This window comes from Bos indicus x Bos taurus, chromosome 16 (genome assembly GCF_003369695.1).
Source record: "Bos indicus x Bos taurus breed Angus x Brahman F1 hybrid chromosome 16, Bos_hybrid_MaternalHap_v2.0, whole genome shotgun sequence".
Lineage (NCBI taxonomy): Eukaryota > Metazoa > Chordata > Mammalia > Artiodactyla > Bovidae > Bos > Bos indicus x Bos taurus.
In genome coordinates this window covers 79086844-79103310 of record NC_040091.1, presented here as the reverse complement: position 1 = coordinate 79103310, position 16467 = coordinate 79086844, and the positions used below count along the sequence as shown (strand labels likewise).

The 16467-nt window shown below is 54.8% G+C and overlaps 1 protein-coding gene across 2 annotated transcripts; it reads right to left on the bottom strand.

Annotated features, from left to right (window-relative positions):
• Positions 1-890: 890 nt before the first annotated feature.
• On the bottom strand, positions 891-14640 carry ADIPOR1 (adiponectin receptor 1). 2 transcript variants are annotated; one of them, XM_027565834.1, is made up of 8 exons: positions 14273-14410; positions 6695-6926; positions 5558-5674; positions 4763-4934; positions 4194-4380; positions 3210-3397; positions 2000-2193; positions 891-1703 (listed from the first exon to the last, which is right to left on the bottom strand). In XM_027565834.1, exons 2-8 carry the CDS (start codon positions 6833-6835, stop codon positions 1575-1577), a joined length of 1128 nt encoding a protein of 375 aa, XP_027421635.1. In that variant the 5' UTR covers positions 6836-6926; positions 14273-14410; the 3' UTR covers positions 891-1574. The 2 variants fall into 2 exon arrangements, with proteins under 2 accessions (XP_027421635.1, XP_027421636.1); XM_027565835.1 differs by lacking the exon at positions 14273-14410 and adding an exon at positions 14579-14640 and having other exon boundaries at positions 1508-1703.
• Positions 14641-16467: the final 1827 nt, after the last annotated feature.

Below are 16467 nucleotides of genomic sequence, written 5' to 3'. Positions count from 1 at the left end.
TGTACCAGCATGCAATCTTAGACTTTTTAGATTTTTTACTTTTTGGCTGCTCTGGGTCTCCTTGCTGGGCAGGGTTTCCTCTCGTTGCGGTGAGCAGGGGCTGCTGCCTAGCTGTGGCACGCAGGCCTCTCGTTGCGGTGGCTTCTCTTGTTGCCCAGCACAGGCTCCAGGGCACACAGGCTTAGTTGCCCAGAGGGACATGGATGTTCCCAGACCAGGGACTGAACCTGTGTCCCCTGCGTTGGCAGGTGAACTCTTAACCACTAGACCACCAGAAAAGCCCACCATCTTAAGATTTTTAATTTGTACCAATCTGGTAGGAGTCAGTTTGGTCTTATGTTTCCCTGATTAGCACTGGAGGCAGAGATCTGCTGGCCTCGTTAAAAGGATCATTTATTCACTTGGTTGTTCAAACTTGACTGCTGAAGTGAATCCAACTCTGTAACTTGCGAAGACTCCCGTGCGATACCTACACTAGCTCACGAGGACCACTGCAGGCCTTCGTATCCAGTGGACAGAATGCGGTCAGGCTGAGGACAGTGTATGCAAAGGCACGGAGGTGTGGAGTGACCTCCCGGTGAGACAGCCTTAATCACGGCAGTTTTCAAAGTCTACAGCATCTTGTGGCCTATGTTCACGCAGGCATCTTCTGGTTACGGAAGGCCGCCGCAGCACACTGACCACTCCAGGGCGCGTCTGTGTCCCCAGTAGAGACGGGCAGAGTGGCCTGGAGGAGCAGACCATCGGTCGGTCAGGCTCACTGGCCCACCCGCGCCAGCCTGCAGCACCTGGGATTCAGACTTGAGCCGCAACAGAATCTGGACCGACTCTGCTGGCTTCAGTCCTCTGGAGTTGCATGCGAAGAGCGAGACCACACAGCTTTCAGAACGCCAAGTGTCTTCTGTACTTTATTATCATCATCGTCTTTGCATCAGGATACATAGCAATGGTAGCAGGTTTCTTTTTAAAGCTTAGTATTAAATATTAAATATCTTTCCCCACTTTACATTTTACATTACTCTGCCAAGAAAAAATTAAAACTCAAGTTATCTGAAGCCTGGACACACTTCCACGATGGGCCGGGCTGTGTAAAAGTCGGTGGCTTTGTTCTTCCTGCCGTGTGAGCAGGCCCAGGCCCGAGAAAGATGGGACCAGGTTATAATTGTTTTTGAAAAGTGTGCTAGAAAAACGGATGGCCTGTTGTAAGCCAGGTTACAAAGTCAGGACAGGGGTGAGGGAGGGACAGTTTCTTCCAGAAACGGAATTTCTGAAGTCCCAGTCCATCGCTTCTCCCCAGAATGGAGCGAGGAGGGCTCAGAGCTCACCGTGAGCTTCCCAGCCCCGTCTCTGGGGGGGCGGCCGGGGGCAGGGTGGCCGCACCTGCCCCGCCCCTTTCTCAGCGAGGGAATGGAGTTTATTGCCCAGGGAGTGTGAAGTGGGCCGAAGCTTGGTCGATACGGAATTCTCTAAGAGGTTTCTTCTAGAAACAGACAACTCAGACTCTTCCTCTCACTTCAGCAAAGAAGTTATTTTAAAAGCACTTGGGAAGTTCCTCCTGCGCCCTTGGGGGTGGCTCAGAGGAGGGAGTCGTCAGTACAGCCCCCTTCCAGGCCGTATCGGAACTCCTGAAGGTTGGAGACCCCGTAGAAGTGGACGAAGGCGGCTGCCACCACCAGGACATGGAAGATCTGATGAGACTGGAACTGCAGGGACGAGAGAGAAGCTTTAGGACGATGGCAAGGAGACCTGGAGGAAGCAAGAGAAGGCACTCGCCTCTTCTAGTTCCTCCGCAAAATTTTCTGCACCATAAAACCGATACGTTTGTTGTAGGAAAAAAAACGTGTTAAGTCCTGTCAGGGATTCACCCACCCACACGCACCGGTGTGAGCAGGCACACGCGTCACCCCAGACACCACCTGCCCGTCTCTCTCTGCCTCTGACCCTGACCTCCACCTTCAGGCAGTCTCACCACCACAGCCCTGCGAAGAGTCATTCTTACCCATATGTCGAATTTTCCAGGGAAGAAGCGCTCAGGGATGCGTGCAGCATAGAGGCCGGCTCCGGTGATGTACATCACAGCCATGAGGAAGAACCAGCCCATCTGGCCCACCGTGGTGGCCTTGACGAAGCCCTCCGCGATCGTGAAGTGCATGGTAGGCACGACGCCGCTCAAGCCAAGCCCCAGGAACACCCCTGAGCAGACGGATGGAGCGCGTCAGGCACAGGGACAGCCCTGCTGCCCTGCTCTGATACAAGTTACTTTCTGGTGAACAGCATGTGTTCAGGAAATTTTGCACAAGATGGAGAGCCATCATCAGATGCTTCTTCAACGTCCAGAGTGGGAAGGAGGCTGGGTAAATGCTGACACAGCCATTCCCTCCTATGGAGCACCAAGAACAAACACCTTGTGTTCCTTATTATCTGTTAAGCAGCCTAGGCGACCATGTATGTCAGAACTCTGATGGCTGCCTTGGCTACAAAACCGATGGCGAGCCCTCAGGCGGTTTGCCAGCCAGAGACGAGTAGGACGGGCGTCCCATTAAGAGCACAGAAGACGTAAGGAATAGGAGTCTGACCTCCTGAGGAGACAGACCTAGGTGAGAAGTCATAAGAGAAAGAGCAGATGGCGCCCGCTCCACACCAGGCCCCTGCGCACGGCTGCTGGGCGGGGCTCCACTTCACCTTTGCAGATGCCCTGGGTGAGGCACCATTGGCTGGTACTCAATGAATAGTTAACTCTCTTAAATGAGGGTTAAACCACAGCGATGTTAAGTCTCAAGGGACTGGAAACAGTGGTAATTGACGTGTGGCTGGCTGCAGTAAAGCTGGAGCCCGGACAAGACACCAGGAAGGGGCTCCTGCTCACAGCGACCCCATTCCTCAACACAGCTCGTGCTCAAGGTGCTTTCTCTACCAAGCCACGCCTTTAATCCCCTTAGGAAAAGAACTCCAGGTGAGCTGGAGACTGTGCTCGTACATTTCTTAACTTCCTCAAGCCAGATGTAAGAGTAGTCTTTTCTGCATTTTAATTACTGTCCTTTTAACATTTCACTGAAATAGTATGAAACTTGGCAGGGAATTGAGCTTTGAAAATTCATGCTGTTTTTAAAGTTCTAAACACAGATCAGGGTCTGGGTGGGGGCCCAGGGCTGACCCCTGAGGCTTGAGGTCCAGACACCTACAAGGGCACACCCTGCCTTGCGACCCACCTGCTCTTGTCTGCCGGTGCTTGGGCGTGGCAAACCGGTCCCACTGCGCCACGATGATGGCGGAGATGCCCAGGACGCAGACGATGGAGAGGTAGATGAGCCGAGGCTGTGGGGAGCAGTAGAAGGAGTAGTAGAGCCAGGGCACGAAGCTCCCCATGATCAGCAGGGCGATCCCTGAATAGTCCAGCCTGAAAGAGCCACAGAACGGAACGGCCAGTGGGAGGCGAGCTCAACTGGCCTCAGGTTCGACCGGAGCCCCTCACTCCCCACGTGGTCCGGCCTGGGTCCTGACTCAAACCCCCACACGGTCAGGCACTCCTGTTTGGGGCACGTTTGAAGGGCATCCCTTTGCCCTGGCTGTCAACAGCCACACCCCCTCACAGACACTCAGTCAGGAGCTCCATCCATCACAATCCAGCCAGGCCCCAACTTCCATGCAGGAAGGACTGAGTATTCCCCAGTTCTGACAGTTCTAGAGCCAAAACCCTTATAATGGGAGTATTACTAAGGGGGTAGTGTTCTCTTTTAGTTGGCTTTTTAATGATAAAAATGTATTACTTGTTACTGGTGTTATTGAGAAAAACAAAACTCAGCAACACTTCCAAAACCAAAAATAACAACCACAGAAACAAGCAAACAGAAGCCCAGGCTCAGGCTGGGGAGGATGGGCGCCTGGGGCTTCTGATAAGCTTTCCTGGCTGGTGGGTGGGTGCGCCCGCAGGGGGCGGCGCCCTGACGGGAAGGGGGCGCGGCCGGGCGCTCCGTGCGGGGACAACGTCTACCCACAGCGGGCTCTGTCTGTGGAGGAGGCTGCGTGAGCATTTTCAGGACAGACTTAAGAGAAAAGCTTCCTGACCCTCACACACCCACGAAACATCAGGGAATCTTGAGGAGGCACTGCCGTCGCCAGGACCCCGCCAGCACCCGGGTCACAGGGCGTGACAACAGCACGTGGTCCTTCCCCACCGCCATCCTGTGACTCACTTGGAGAAGGTCCGGGAGACTTTCTCTGAATGACAGTAGACAGTGTGGAAGAGCCAGGAGAAGCTGAGGCAGAGCACTGCTCCCAGGAAGAACATCCCGAACACCACCTTCTCCTGGAGGGGGGCCATGAAGTACATGTTTGGCCTCAGCATGGTCAGGATTCCCAGGAAAAGAAACAGCACGAAACCTACAGGAGAGAAAGAAGCAAAGTCCGAGGAAAACGGGAACATGTGACGGTTTAAACCAGCCCTGACGCCACAGGCTGAGCTGCGGGGACCCAGAGACCCAGACAGAACAAGGCGTCTGCTGAAATGCTGACGCTTCGTTTAGACGGTGGATCGCTGACGGGGCGCAGCCGCCAGCCCTGGGACAGTTCTGACCACAGAGGACGTCCATTCCGATGTCTTCCCCCGCTTGCACACCAGTGATGAAGGGCCCTGCGAGCTCCCAGGCAGTGTAAAGACACCGCCAGCTCCCTCATAATCGCAACAACGTCTCCTTCCCATGGACAAAGCCACACAACTCCTGGGCAAGAAGCAGACGAGCCCGACGTCCCCCAGGGCCCTCACCGAGCAGGTGCGTCCAGATGTTGCCGGTCTCCGTGTGGATGCGGAAGATGCTCCTGAAGCAGGCGCGGAAGGAGGGCATGGGCGGCCGGTGGCCGTGCAGTAGGTAGTCGTTGTCCTTCAGCCAGTCCGGGAGCACGTCGTACGGGATGACCCTCCAGCGGCCCTCCCAGACCTGCAACCACACGCGCTCTCAGTGGGGCTGGGAGCCCGCCTCCCCAAGGCCGCTGCGTGCAGGAGAGCACCCACCGGGCTCCGTAGGGTCCCGGGGAGCCGTGGGGGCCAGCCCGGGGCTCAGACGCCAGGACAGCAGGAGCGAGGCTGCCCCTGGACCCCCGCATAGTCTTTGTTCTTGTGTCAGGAAGCTTATCTGGATGTGCTTAGCTGAGCAGGTCAGAATACGGCAGGACCTCCTCTCAGCTACTTGGGAAATACACATTTACCGCTCCCCCCACACTCTGGTGGCTGTCATCGTCCCTCCTTGAGCAGCTAAGTTCTCACTGTGTTGAGACTGACTTTTCAGAGCAGGAGTTCTTAACGTAGGACGTAAAGACAACGGACAGTGTCCAGAGAGCCGGTGAACAAGTTTAGTATCAGAACTTGTGACTCTCACCCGTGGAAATCAGATATTTTCATGTTAGTTTTGCAGATATCAGTTTCTACTCGTCACCACTCAGAAACGACAAGTTCTGATAACACAACTCATCATGAATGTGTGTTCAGTGTGTTGATAAAGGTGCGGTGCTCCCGACTCAGCCCCGGGCGGGTGAGCCTGCTCCCTCCCCACCAGGACAGGACCTTGTACACGAACTCCTCCATCTTCTCCATGGCGTGGTGGGCCTGCAGGGGCAGTGTGAGCACTCGCACCTCTTCCTCCTCCTCCTGCGGCCCTGGGCAGGCCTGCTCCTCCTCGGCCTGCGGGGAAGGGGAGAGTGGCTGCAGCCCTGGACGGCCTGGGGACGCGCATGTCCAGCGCCCGCGAGCCAGGCCACGCCGCCCACTGCCCGGCCTCTCCTGCACACAGGCCTCGGGTCTGCTCTCCAGAAGCAGGATGGTGCCTGAGTTTGCGACATCACAAGCACTGGGGGAGAGTGCGCCGCAGCGCCTGGGGGAGAGGCCGAGGGAGCTGGCGCTCAAGCCGCAGGGTCAGAAGCCCAGGCCTGCACTCAGGCCCTGGCAGCCCACCTCTGTCTCCAAGACGGTGGCCCTTAGCTTCCCCCAATTTCCCAAACTCTTCCTGTACAGACCGCTGAACGAGGAGGAATAAGACAGAGGCTCAGAGATCCGCTAAGACTCTCAATCTGATCGGTGCCCCGTGCACCGGCCCTGGGGCCCAGTGTCCAACTGCTGCGGGAGAAGCCGGGCCTCAGAGCCGGCTCCATAGAAGCAGCAGCAGGAGGGCCTGAGAGGGCTCACCTCAGGGGAGACCTCCAGAGCCGAGGCAGGGAGGGCAGTTCCTCCACGGGGCGGATTCTCCTCCTGCGATGCTTCCTCTTAGATCTCATGAGAGGAACCGCCCCCCACCCCCGCCAGATTCATCCTCTGTCCGTCTGGGCACAGAGTCCCTGGTCTCCCTCAGAGTGGGGATGCTACTGGAGTTTTGCTCAGGCAAAATGAAAAGCCCACTTGGTCGTATATGAGGCCCTGCCAGGCGCCTCCAGGCACGGGGCCTTCTCTCCCCCTTCCGCCCCTTGGGGACTCTGAAGAATGAGATAAAGCAGCCAGGTGCAGCCTCCACAGCAGCCTGGGGCAGCACCTGCTCCTCCCACGAGCCTTTCAGCTGGCCGAAGAGGCAGGGATTTTCAATGGTATATGGAGCCTGGCCTGATCTGGGCTGACTGCTTCCGGCCTTCCGTCAGGACAGACAGTCCAGGGTGCTGTGGCTCTGGGGAGACCGACAGGTCTCAGGAGTGGCTGACCAGGGAGATGACTTACTTTGGTTGGGCTGGTGACCGCCCGCTTGCCCTTCTCCTCGAGCAGGGGTCCCAGCTCGGCCAGCTCCACTGTGTCAGCCGCCCTGTTGCTAGCGGGAGCCCCGTTGCCCTGGGCCACCGCGGGTCCCTTGTGAGACGACATCAGGATGGTACCTCGGGGCCCTCCGGCTTCAGCCTGGGGAGAGTGGGGTCTCTTGGCCTCAGGGGCCAGAGAGCTCCCTGTGACGGGGACACTGGAAGCAAACACAGACACGGTGTTGACAGTTTACCCTTCTGACGTCTCATTTCTGAAGTCAATACTGAGAAAGAGACAGCCCCTCACTCATACCCTCTCCAGTCCCAGAGGCCAATTAACTGCATCTCTCCTCCTCTGTACCATCAGCCTTTACTGAGGCTTCACTAACCTTAAAGGCTGAAAACCTAGTTGCTTCAAAAGATTTGTGTGTTTTGCACCAAACTGTCACCCCAGAAAAACAGCTTCCCACCCCACATCCCTCCCACAAACACAGAGCCTGTTCAATGAGCCCAGTTTATCCCGGTTCCCAGAGCTAGCCCTGGAAAAGCCTGGCTCCGAGACTGAGCAGCAAAAAGAGGAAGCCGACGCCTGGCTGTAATCACCACGGGCCACCCAGGCTTAGAAATGAACCAACTGCCAACTGAGCTCAGCGGGCTTTACCTACAAACACCCTGAAACGTGCGCGCCGCCTACAAGAGTGGGCCGAGGGTGGGCTGGCGGTCTGGGGGTTACCTTCCCTGCACGGTTTACTGTTTCTGTTGGAGGATCACCGCCCAGCTCCGTGAGGAGAGCGCACTGTGCTCACAGCCCTGTCTTGCAGCAGCAGTAACTCACCTGGCCGTGGGAGGCTGAAGACACAAGGCAGCCCACCCTTGCCCTGCCACCAAACTGGCTCAGCACGGGCCTGTCTCAGCGACCACAGTTCATAACCTGGGCCCCACTCCAAAGAGCTTTGGAGCTGAGACGGCACACAGACCCTGAAGGAGGCAGTCTTTAATCAGGCCTCAGAAAGATAAGATGAACATTTAAAGGAGGGAAAAGTGCCCCAAGACTTCCGACTCCCCGCTCCCAACAAAGGAATTTACTGCTCACAGCAGCAGCAGCCAGAATAGTAACATTTTCCTGCACTGGTCACCTGAGCCCTGGGAGCCACCAGGCAATGCAAAGACGGCCAGGTGACACCTGCACAGAGTGAGCTGCCCTCGGGGAGGAAGCAGAGCTCGGGGGCCACCGCTTTCGTCAGGGCGGTCGGCGAGCCTCGCTCCCGCGAGGGCGGAGTCCATCTCCAGTGTCCACTGCGCATCCAGCTTTGACATGTGTGCCCATGCTTTACCCAAGAGTCATCTCGATTCCTCCTCAGAGGTATGACCGGATCTGTGTAGTCAGGTAGGGCAGCCGGCAAATTTCAAAATAGTCATGCCAGGCTCAGCCATCAGCACAGCTGAGAGCTGCAGGCGGCGGAGAACTAGTTCAGGAGAGCAAATGGCCGTGACTCCGTCCACAGACCCTGCTGTGGTGCCGACATACAGGCAGTGGCTCCTCCGCACACGCAGGACTCCGACAGGAAAGATGCCAGCCCACAGCTACAGCCAACGCCTGAGCCCCAGGAGAACAGGAAGCCAGAGGCCCACGAAACCCTCAAGAGACAGGCGGCCCACGTGAGCAGAAACACTGGGCAATCTCTTTCAGTAGGCTGACCACAAAACACATTCCTCAAACTGAAGTACTCCCGAACAACTTTAGGAAGAAACAATTTACACTGCAGTGAAAAATACAGATAGCTTTGGGCATCCCAGAAAAGTATGAAAAGGGGAATATACTTAGCTAGAATACAGTACTTGAGAGGCAGCCACTAGGGTTAAAAAATAGATATTTTCTCAGGTTCTGGGATGCAGTGCTACACAGATGACTAATTTATACACATCCCTGCTTGTGGTCAGAACCTGTATTTCAGAATAGATGGAAGAATGATGGAGGCAGCATTCCCGCCAGCAAGCATGTGACGCTAGCTAAGGCGTTAGGCGCTTGCGCCTCTGGGCCGCTCTCTGTCCCCCTCCCCAGAGCAGCCAACACACCCCCGGAACACTTAACAAACGCACTTGGTGCCAGCACCCTAAGGCACTTTAAGGTTCTGTGCAAAACCCCACGTCCCACAAGTCGCTGTCCGGAAGGAGCTTGTAATCCGGTGGCATGAGGTCGCCAGCGGCACGCGCAGAACCAGTGACGGCGTGACTGCTCCAACAGGACAGCGCGGGGAGAGCCCTGGACGGGGACGGCGCACACCCAGTGCGGGTGAGTGCTGTGGCCTGTCTCGCCAGTGGGAGTGAGAATGATACACATTTTACGTTGGGCAGTCAGGGCCAGAGAGCAGGCGCAGACTCCACCCTGGCACGCTTCCTAAGTTCCTCACTGGGTCTGACGCTCTCACACCCTCAAGTCCAGCGTCCTCCTAGGAGGACCTCAGTCTTGCGGCAATCTTCAAAGGCTTTCCTCGTTCAGTCGAAACCACCTCCTGTCGCTTCTGAGCCCCTCTGGCTCCCACACCCCACCCCCAGCATTATCTCTAGACCCAGAGTCACTAACTCTGACAGGCACCCGTTAACTCACAAGCCAGGCACCAGTTACAGCTCCTCACACAAGACACATCACCACGCATCAAAGAGCAGACAATGACGCTCAGCGGAGCTCATGTCACCAAGGCAGAGTCCACTGTCCAGCGGGGTCTTCTAAGCTAGCAACACAAGGGCAGGAAGGGAGGGAAAGGGGGCAGAGGTCTGGTAAGAAAGAAGAGCAAGTACGGCTGGAACCTGAAAGTCCACTCGGCAGGGTAGGCCTCTCCCAGGCGGCTGGCGGTTGGGACAGGTGAGCCTGTCGGTGTCCGCTGCGCCACGTCAGCACCAGCCGCTGGGGTGTGAGGATGGACTCCGCGAGCACTCAGAGCCAGATGGGCTTCACTTTCCCACGAGCTTTGCTTCTGATTTTTTAATATTTCAAGGGTTTCTTCTTAAACTTTTTTAAAGATGAATTTTGTTTATTTATTTATGGCTGTGCTGGGTGTCTTGCTGCGCGGGCTTTCTCCAGTTGCGACGAGCAGAGGCTCCCCTCTGGTTGCGGGGCGCAGACTCTAGGCCGTGCGGGTTCAGTAGCTGCTGACTGCGGCTGCGGTGCTCCTGGCTCTGGAGCGCAGGCTCAGTAGTTGTGGCGCCCGGGCTTAGCTGCTCCTTGGTGTGAGGGATCTTCTTGAACCCGTGTCTCCTGTGTTGGCAGGTGGATTCTTTACCACTGAGTCACCAGGGTGGCCCTCACAAACTTTCCTATCTTTATATATTTTAGAGGAAACACGCGTCTTCTCAAAATCGCCACACCCAATAAAGCAATTATAACTGGGCCAAACTCCACTGAGTGCATTTTTGATGGGATTTATTTAATTCAAGCTAATAAATCTTTACCACTAAGCTCTCCAGCTGGATAGCCCTGTGACATTAGAGGGTTAGGGCTGTGGAGGCAGGGGCTGCCTGTGCCCCTATAAACAAGACTATCTGGCGCCAAACTTGGGGAAGAACTGATTCTTAGTGGCCAGCCTTTGTTGGTGAGTTTATTTCCCTCATACTTTTGGAGACATTTATTTTGTGCACCAGTTCCCAAGTTTTTCACATTATAGTACACTCCTTCTCAGGAGTCAAAGGCACAGAACTTCTAGAAATTTTTAATCTAGGGTCCCTGGGTCCTTGGAGGTTCCACAAGTTAAGCTCCTTCTTACACCTACCTGGCTCTCACAGTAAAGCAAGACTTGTTCCATCGCGTCTGACTCTCTGCAACCTCATGGACTGTAGCCCTCCAGGCTCCTCTGTCCATGGAATTCTCCAGGCAAGATACTGGAGTGGGTGGCCATTCCCTTCTCCAGGGGATCTTCCTGATCCAGGGATCAAATCCACATCTGCACTGCAGGAGGATTCTTTTTTTTTTCTTTTCAACGATGTATGCAGAGTTTTTTTTGTACAGCACACACATCAAGGACCAGTTTGCTGTTAGATCGCTGCGGATGCAGTCCCAGCAACAGGCAGAAAACCCAACGACCACAGTGCCAGAAGTAAGTGTCCATTCACATTCGGTGAACTTGTCCTCATCAGCAGAAAGACTGAGCCAAGCAACCGTGATTTCTGTGCTGCTGCTGCTGCGTCACTTCAGTCGTGTCTGACTGTGCGACCCACAGACGGCAGCCCACCAGGCTCTGCCAACCCTGGCATTCTCCCGGCTAGAGTACTGGAGTGGGTTGCCATTTCCTTCTCCAAGGAGGATTCTTTACCACTGAGCCACCAGGGAAGCCCAAGACAAGACTAGTCAAAGCACTAAGGACAAAGAACACGGTCACCTTCTCTACTCTGTCAGGGAAGGTGGTTGCACAGCACTGCTGGGGGGAAATGAGTCAAGGCAGAGGCTTCTGCTTGAAAACTACTGAATTGCAACAATGGAGCCTCAGCTTTCCTATTTAAGTACAAGTGTCACTGACTTAAGAGTCTGCAATGAAAAACCAGAATCTAACTTTCTCTGTAGCTCTTCTCCAGGTAAAGCTATCTCAACAGAAATAGGTCTTTTTTGAATCCCAAACAGACAGGTAAGCTTTCCAAATGCCATAACACAAGGTAAAGTAAACAGGAATGTGAAGGCGCTTCATGCTGCTGCTGCTGCTAAGTCGCTTCAGTCGTGTCCAACTCTGTGCGACCCCATAGACGGCAGCCCACCAGGCTCCCCTGTCCCTGGGATTCTCCAGGCAAGAACACTGGAGTGGGTTGCCATTTCCTTCTCCAGTGCATGAAAGTGAAAAGTGAAGTCGCTCAGTTGTGTCCGACTCTTAGCGACCTCATGGACTGCAGCCTACCAGGCTCCTCCGTCCATGGGATTTTCCAGGCAAGAGTACTGGAGTGGGGTGCCACTGCCTTCTCCGAGGCATTTCATACCAGCCCTTGATTTTAATACCTCACTTTTAAGTACAGTCAACCATGATATGGTAACTGTATACTGTGAGAGCCCCGATGAAACAGAAGTAAATGAGGTACATGTCTAAAAGCGAATCACTAGGAACCAGTTTGCCTCGAGGGCACTTTCAAGGATCTTTTCAATCTAAGCCAGCTAAAACTTCATACACAGTAACCATGCCCCCAACATTTCTGAGCAGGAAAAGGCAATTAACCTTGAAAATAGAGAAAGGAACACAGTCCAGTGGGCGACATGAGGGACAAATGGACATTAAGGGCAAAACCTAACAACTCTGATGGATACCAGCACCAGAAAACACCCCACCAGTACTGACGAAACTTCTGCATGTAAAGATGACTGCGGTTTTCCCTGGTGGCTCAGGCGGTAAAGAATCCACCTGCAATGCAGGAGACCTGGGTTCAATCCCTGGGTTGGGAAGATCTCCTGGAGAAGGGAAAGGCTAACACTCCAGTATTCTGGCCTGGAGAGTCCCATGGACTGTATAGTCCATAGGGTCGCAAAGAGTCACACACGACTGAGCGACTCTCTCTAACTTCACTTAGTTCACCAGTATGATCGCCAGTAGGTGGGGCAGTGTTGCAAGTGTGTCAAACAGTTCCTTTTCGGCTTTACGTGAAAGAAGTCAAGGAAATTTCTGAGGGAAATAAAGAACAGACTTATTGGCCTAGAAAGAAGTGAAAATTTCTTTACCTGTCCACAAATAAGCGTGGCATTGTGGCTACAGAGACAAGGCAAAAAGAGGAGTCTGGCCTCAATTTTAAGAGGCGGCAACAACTTATCTGTTCTTCTAGTATCACTACAAGGCTAAATGCCAGAAAGTGCTGGAGGAATTCACAAGAAAAGCTCAGTTTGAGCTGGAATATCGGGAAAGGTTTTGTGGAAGATTTTAAGAAAGGATTTTGATAGGTAAAGATAGGATCAAAGCATTCCTGAGGGTAGTGCTGTGAACCTGGGCAAACTCAAAAGAACAGATTCCCCAGGGCAGCGAATAATCCACTTTCCACAAGGAAATCTTGGAAAGGCAATGTGAGGCCAGACAAGAAACTGAAAAAAAGTGAAAGTGAAGTCGCTTCAGTTATGTTCAACTCCGTGCAACCCCATAGACGGCAGCCCACCAGGCTCCCCCGTCCCTGGGATTCTCCAGGCAAGAACACTGGAGTGGGTTGCCATTTCCTTCTCCAGGGGATCTTCCTGACCCAGGGATCGAACACAGGTCTCCTGCATTGCAGGCAGATGCTTTAACCTCTGAGCCACCTGGGAAGCCCAAGAAGAAACTGAAGACGGTCTAAAAGCTAAAATCCACCGTGCACTTTACCCATTAGCAGCGGGAGCCCAGTGGGAGGGTGCGCCCTTGTCTGAGTTCTCCACCTGCACGCAAAGCAGTTGCTTACAATCTCTGTTTATCCCCTGGGCATCGGATAGTTTCTTGGCCCCTGAGAACAGAATGCTTTCAGATTCTACTCAACAATTAGGTACAGTTTCGTGGAGACCTGCCCTAAGATGGCTGCTTACAGGCAACACAACAGTCCTTAAGACTGATGCCCCAAGTACACGGAAGTTAGTCCTGGGGTGAAGAAATTCCAGGGCTGCAATCCGTGTGTCAGCGCCCCGCCTGAATCCCAGCACTGCGTGGACACTTCCAAACAGCAGCAGCAGCAGCTGTGCCACAGGAGGTGATGCAAGCCTACCTCTCGGTAAACAGCCGTAAACAGACTCCAGAGCCCCTTCACTTCAGAGAGAACCAGTCAGTCCAGTGCTCGCTTGATTCAAGCGGGAGCCTATACATCCTTCCCCTGCTGTGTCTTCTCCCTCCGTGGGGGAATCGCCAGGTTAACCTAGCAAAGCACTCTGCAGGCCTCCTGTTGCTCCTCTGACACCTGAAGCTCCCTAAATGAAATTCGCCTTGTCCGTTTCCCACTCGCCTGCGTAGCGCCGGAAACCGAGGGGAAACGTATCTTCCATTAAAAACTGAAGGCTTGACCAAAAACCTCAAACATAGGATGGCACCTATGAGAGATTTCTGAGGGAATGAAATTTCCTTTTTCCCCAAAGTACTTTAGATTTCGCTCACATTGCAGCATTTAGGGCCACCTTACACACAGGCCAACCGTCCACCAGCCTCCCCTTCCCCGCCGCCAAGGTGGGGGCACTGTCACGGTCTAGTAACCGCGGGGCTCCTCGGGCTACCGAACGCGGGGGCTCCCAGCCCCTCGGCGCTCGCCACGCGCGGTCCTGGGACCAGGCTCAGCTCCGGCCTGGCGGGCCCGAGCCGGAGCCTGAAGCCCGACGTCTCGCCCTGGCGACTGGGGGGGCACGGCCGCCACCGCGGCTGTTGACAGCGGGGGACGCGACTCGCACGGGAGGGGCCGGGAACGTGGACAGCTGACGCGCTGAGGCCGGAGGAGCGGCTGGCCCCGAGCAGGGGTCCGGGGGCCCTGGGGACGTCCGGGCGGTCCAGCCCTACGGCAGCTGCCTCAGGCCCGCGCCGAGACTCCCGTGGGGAGCCCGCCCTCCGGCCGATCCCCGCCCTCCGGCCTGCTCGCCATCGAGCCCAGGGGAACTTACGGCGGGCGGAGGGCTGTGCTGGGGGCCGCGGCGCCGGCGCTACATCCCGCGTCGCTGGAGACGGCCTGCGGCCGAGCGGCCCGGATTTTCTGCGCCCTCCCGGGGCCGGAAGGGGCGCGCAACCGCAGGGCGTCACCTCCGCGAGAGCGTCACGTCCTCTCAGACGCGCGGCTCCCGGCTCTCGCGAAGCCCAATCACAGGCCGGCCCCTTGGTCCCGCCCCCAGACGGCCCCGCCCCTCCACCTGACCCCGCCCTCTACAGCCCGGTGATCTTTGTTGTTGTTCAGCCGCTAAATCGTGTCTCACCCTGCGACCCCATGGACTGCAGCACCCCCAGACTCCTCTGTCCGGCAATCTTTCCGCAGTCCGGACCACAAGCCCGCCCCCTCGGCCCCGCCTTCCCCTTGTGGGCCCCGCCCCTCCTGGCGGCCCCGCCCCTTCGCGGCAAGACGGCGCCTCACGTCCCAATCGCAGGTCCTCTCCCCTCGGCCCCGCCTCCCGAGCACCGGCCCTGCGCCCTCGCTCTGCTCCAATCGTAAACCTTCCCTCGCACAGCCTAGCTGGAGCCACACTCCACAAGTTGCTAACCTGTGCTCCCGTTGAGGAAGGAATTTCTGGGAATTAGACTGAGCCCTGCGAAGCCATGCTGAATTTCCTATCCCGCACCTGTCCTCTAGGCTGGGCACTTCTTAATCCCTCTTCTTCAACCTCATGGCCCCTCCTTCCTTTCTGCAAATATTTACTGAGGGCCCCACGCGTGTGAGGCACGAGGCCAGCAGGTTCCTGGTCAGGAATAGCGGCGCGGCATTGGCTGGACTTTCTTGCGGACTCCCTGCTCTGGCCCGGGCTCTGGCTGAGGCTGGATGGGGACCACAGGGTGCTGCAGCCGCCATCTGGGGGCGTGACACCTCATTTGTCACAAGGCTGGTAAGTGATCAGTCTATTGAAGATGCAGAGACAGGGTGGTTTATTATAATCCTGATCCTTTAGGGTCTTTTCCAATGAGAAGAGCCGACTCAATGGACGTGAGTTTGAGCAAGCAGTGGGAGTTGGTGATGGACAGGGAAGCCTGGCGTGCTTCAGTCCATGGGATAGCAAAGAGTTGGACACGACTGAGTGACTGAACTGAACGGATGCTTCAGGGCAGTGGGAATAATTCTCCAGGTGCTGGTTAAAACTGTAGGCTCTGGAATCACATAGACCCAGGCTTCCATCGCTGGCCTTTGACCTTGAGCACATTTTTGAACCCTCCATGATAAGTACCTCGTCTGAAAAATAGGAATAAAACACTGCTGTCTCGTAGGCTCTTTGTCAGGATTGAGATAATTTATGCAGGTTTTTGGCTTGATGCTTGTTAAATCATAAATGCTTCACAAATCTTAGCTATCATATGCTGCCCACTGTATAAAACCCTCAGAAATGGGTGCTGTCCACAGGAGTTTGCTCTCAGCTTGGCATTAAAGGCTCTCACCCGCTCTCAGGCCTCACCTGCCTCCACTTGCCCTCTGGCATTTGGGCCTCAATGAACTTGCCGAGTTCTCCAACATGAACTTCTCTTCTGTCCTTCAGGCTTTTGTACACACCGATCCTTCTGTTGGATCACCCACCCTGTCATTCTCCTTCAAAAGATCCAAGCAACTTACAATGCCCAGTTCTGGTTTTGGCTTTGGACCAAGACAATCCTAGGTTCATACTCAGGCTCTGCCAGCCGCTGACCAGCTATGTGACTTCCTACATATCCTGAATCCCAGACTCAGGATTATCATAAGGATTCAATTACACCATGATCATGATCAAATCCCTTACAATTATACAGTGGAAGTGACAAATAGATTAAAGTGATTAGATCTGATAGAGTGCCTGAAAAACTATGGACAGAGGTTAGTGACATTGTACAGGAGGCAGTGATCAGGACAATCCCCAAGAAAAAGAAATGCAAAAAGGCAAAATGGTTGTCTGAGGAGGCCTTACAAATAGCTGAGAAAAGAAGAGAAGCGAAAGCAAAGGAGAAAGGAAAGATATGCCCATTTGAATGCACAGTTCCAAAGAATAGCAAGGAGAGATAAAAATGCCTTCCTCAGTGATCAGTGCAAAGAAATAGAGGAAAACAACAGAATGGGAAAGACTAGAGATCTCTTCAAGAAAATTAGAGATACCAAAGGAACATTTCATGCAAAGATGGGCACAATAAAGGA

What these genes read in the sequence shown, in the direction of transcription:
- ADIPOR1 (XM_027565835.1), bottom strand. Translation starts at nt 6,835, where the DNA reads ATGTCGTCTCACAAGGGACCCGCGGTGGCCCAGGGCAACGGGGCTCCC. An exon ending in CGGTCACCAGCCCAACCAAA is followed by an intron (nt 5,675 to 6,694) that starts GTAAGTCATCTC and finishes CCTTCCCCGCAG; the next exon opens with GCCGAGGAGGAGCAGGCCTG. An exon ending in GCACCGGCAGACAAGAGCAG is followed by an intron (nt 2,194 to 3,209) that starts GTGGGTCGCAAG and finishes CCGTCTGCTCAG; the next exon opens with GGGTGTTCCTGGGGCTTGGC.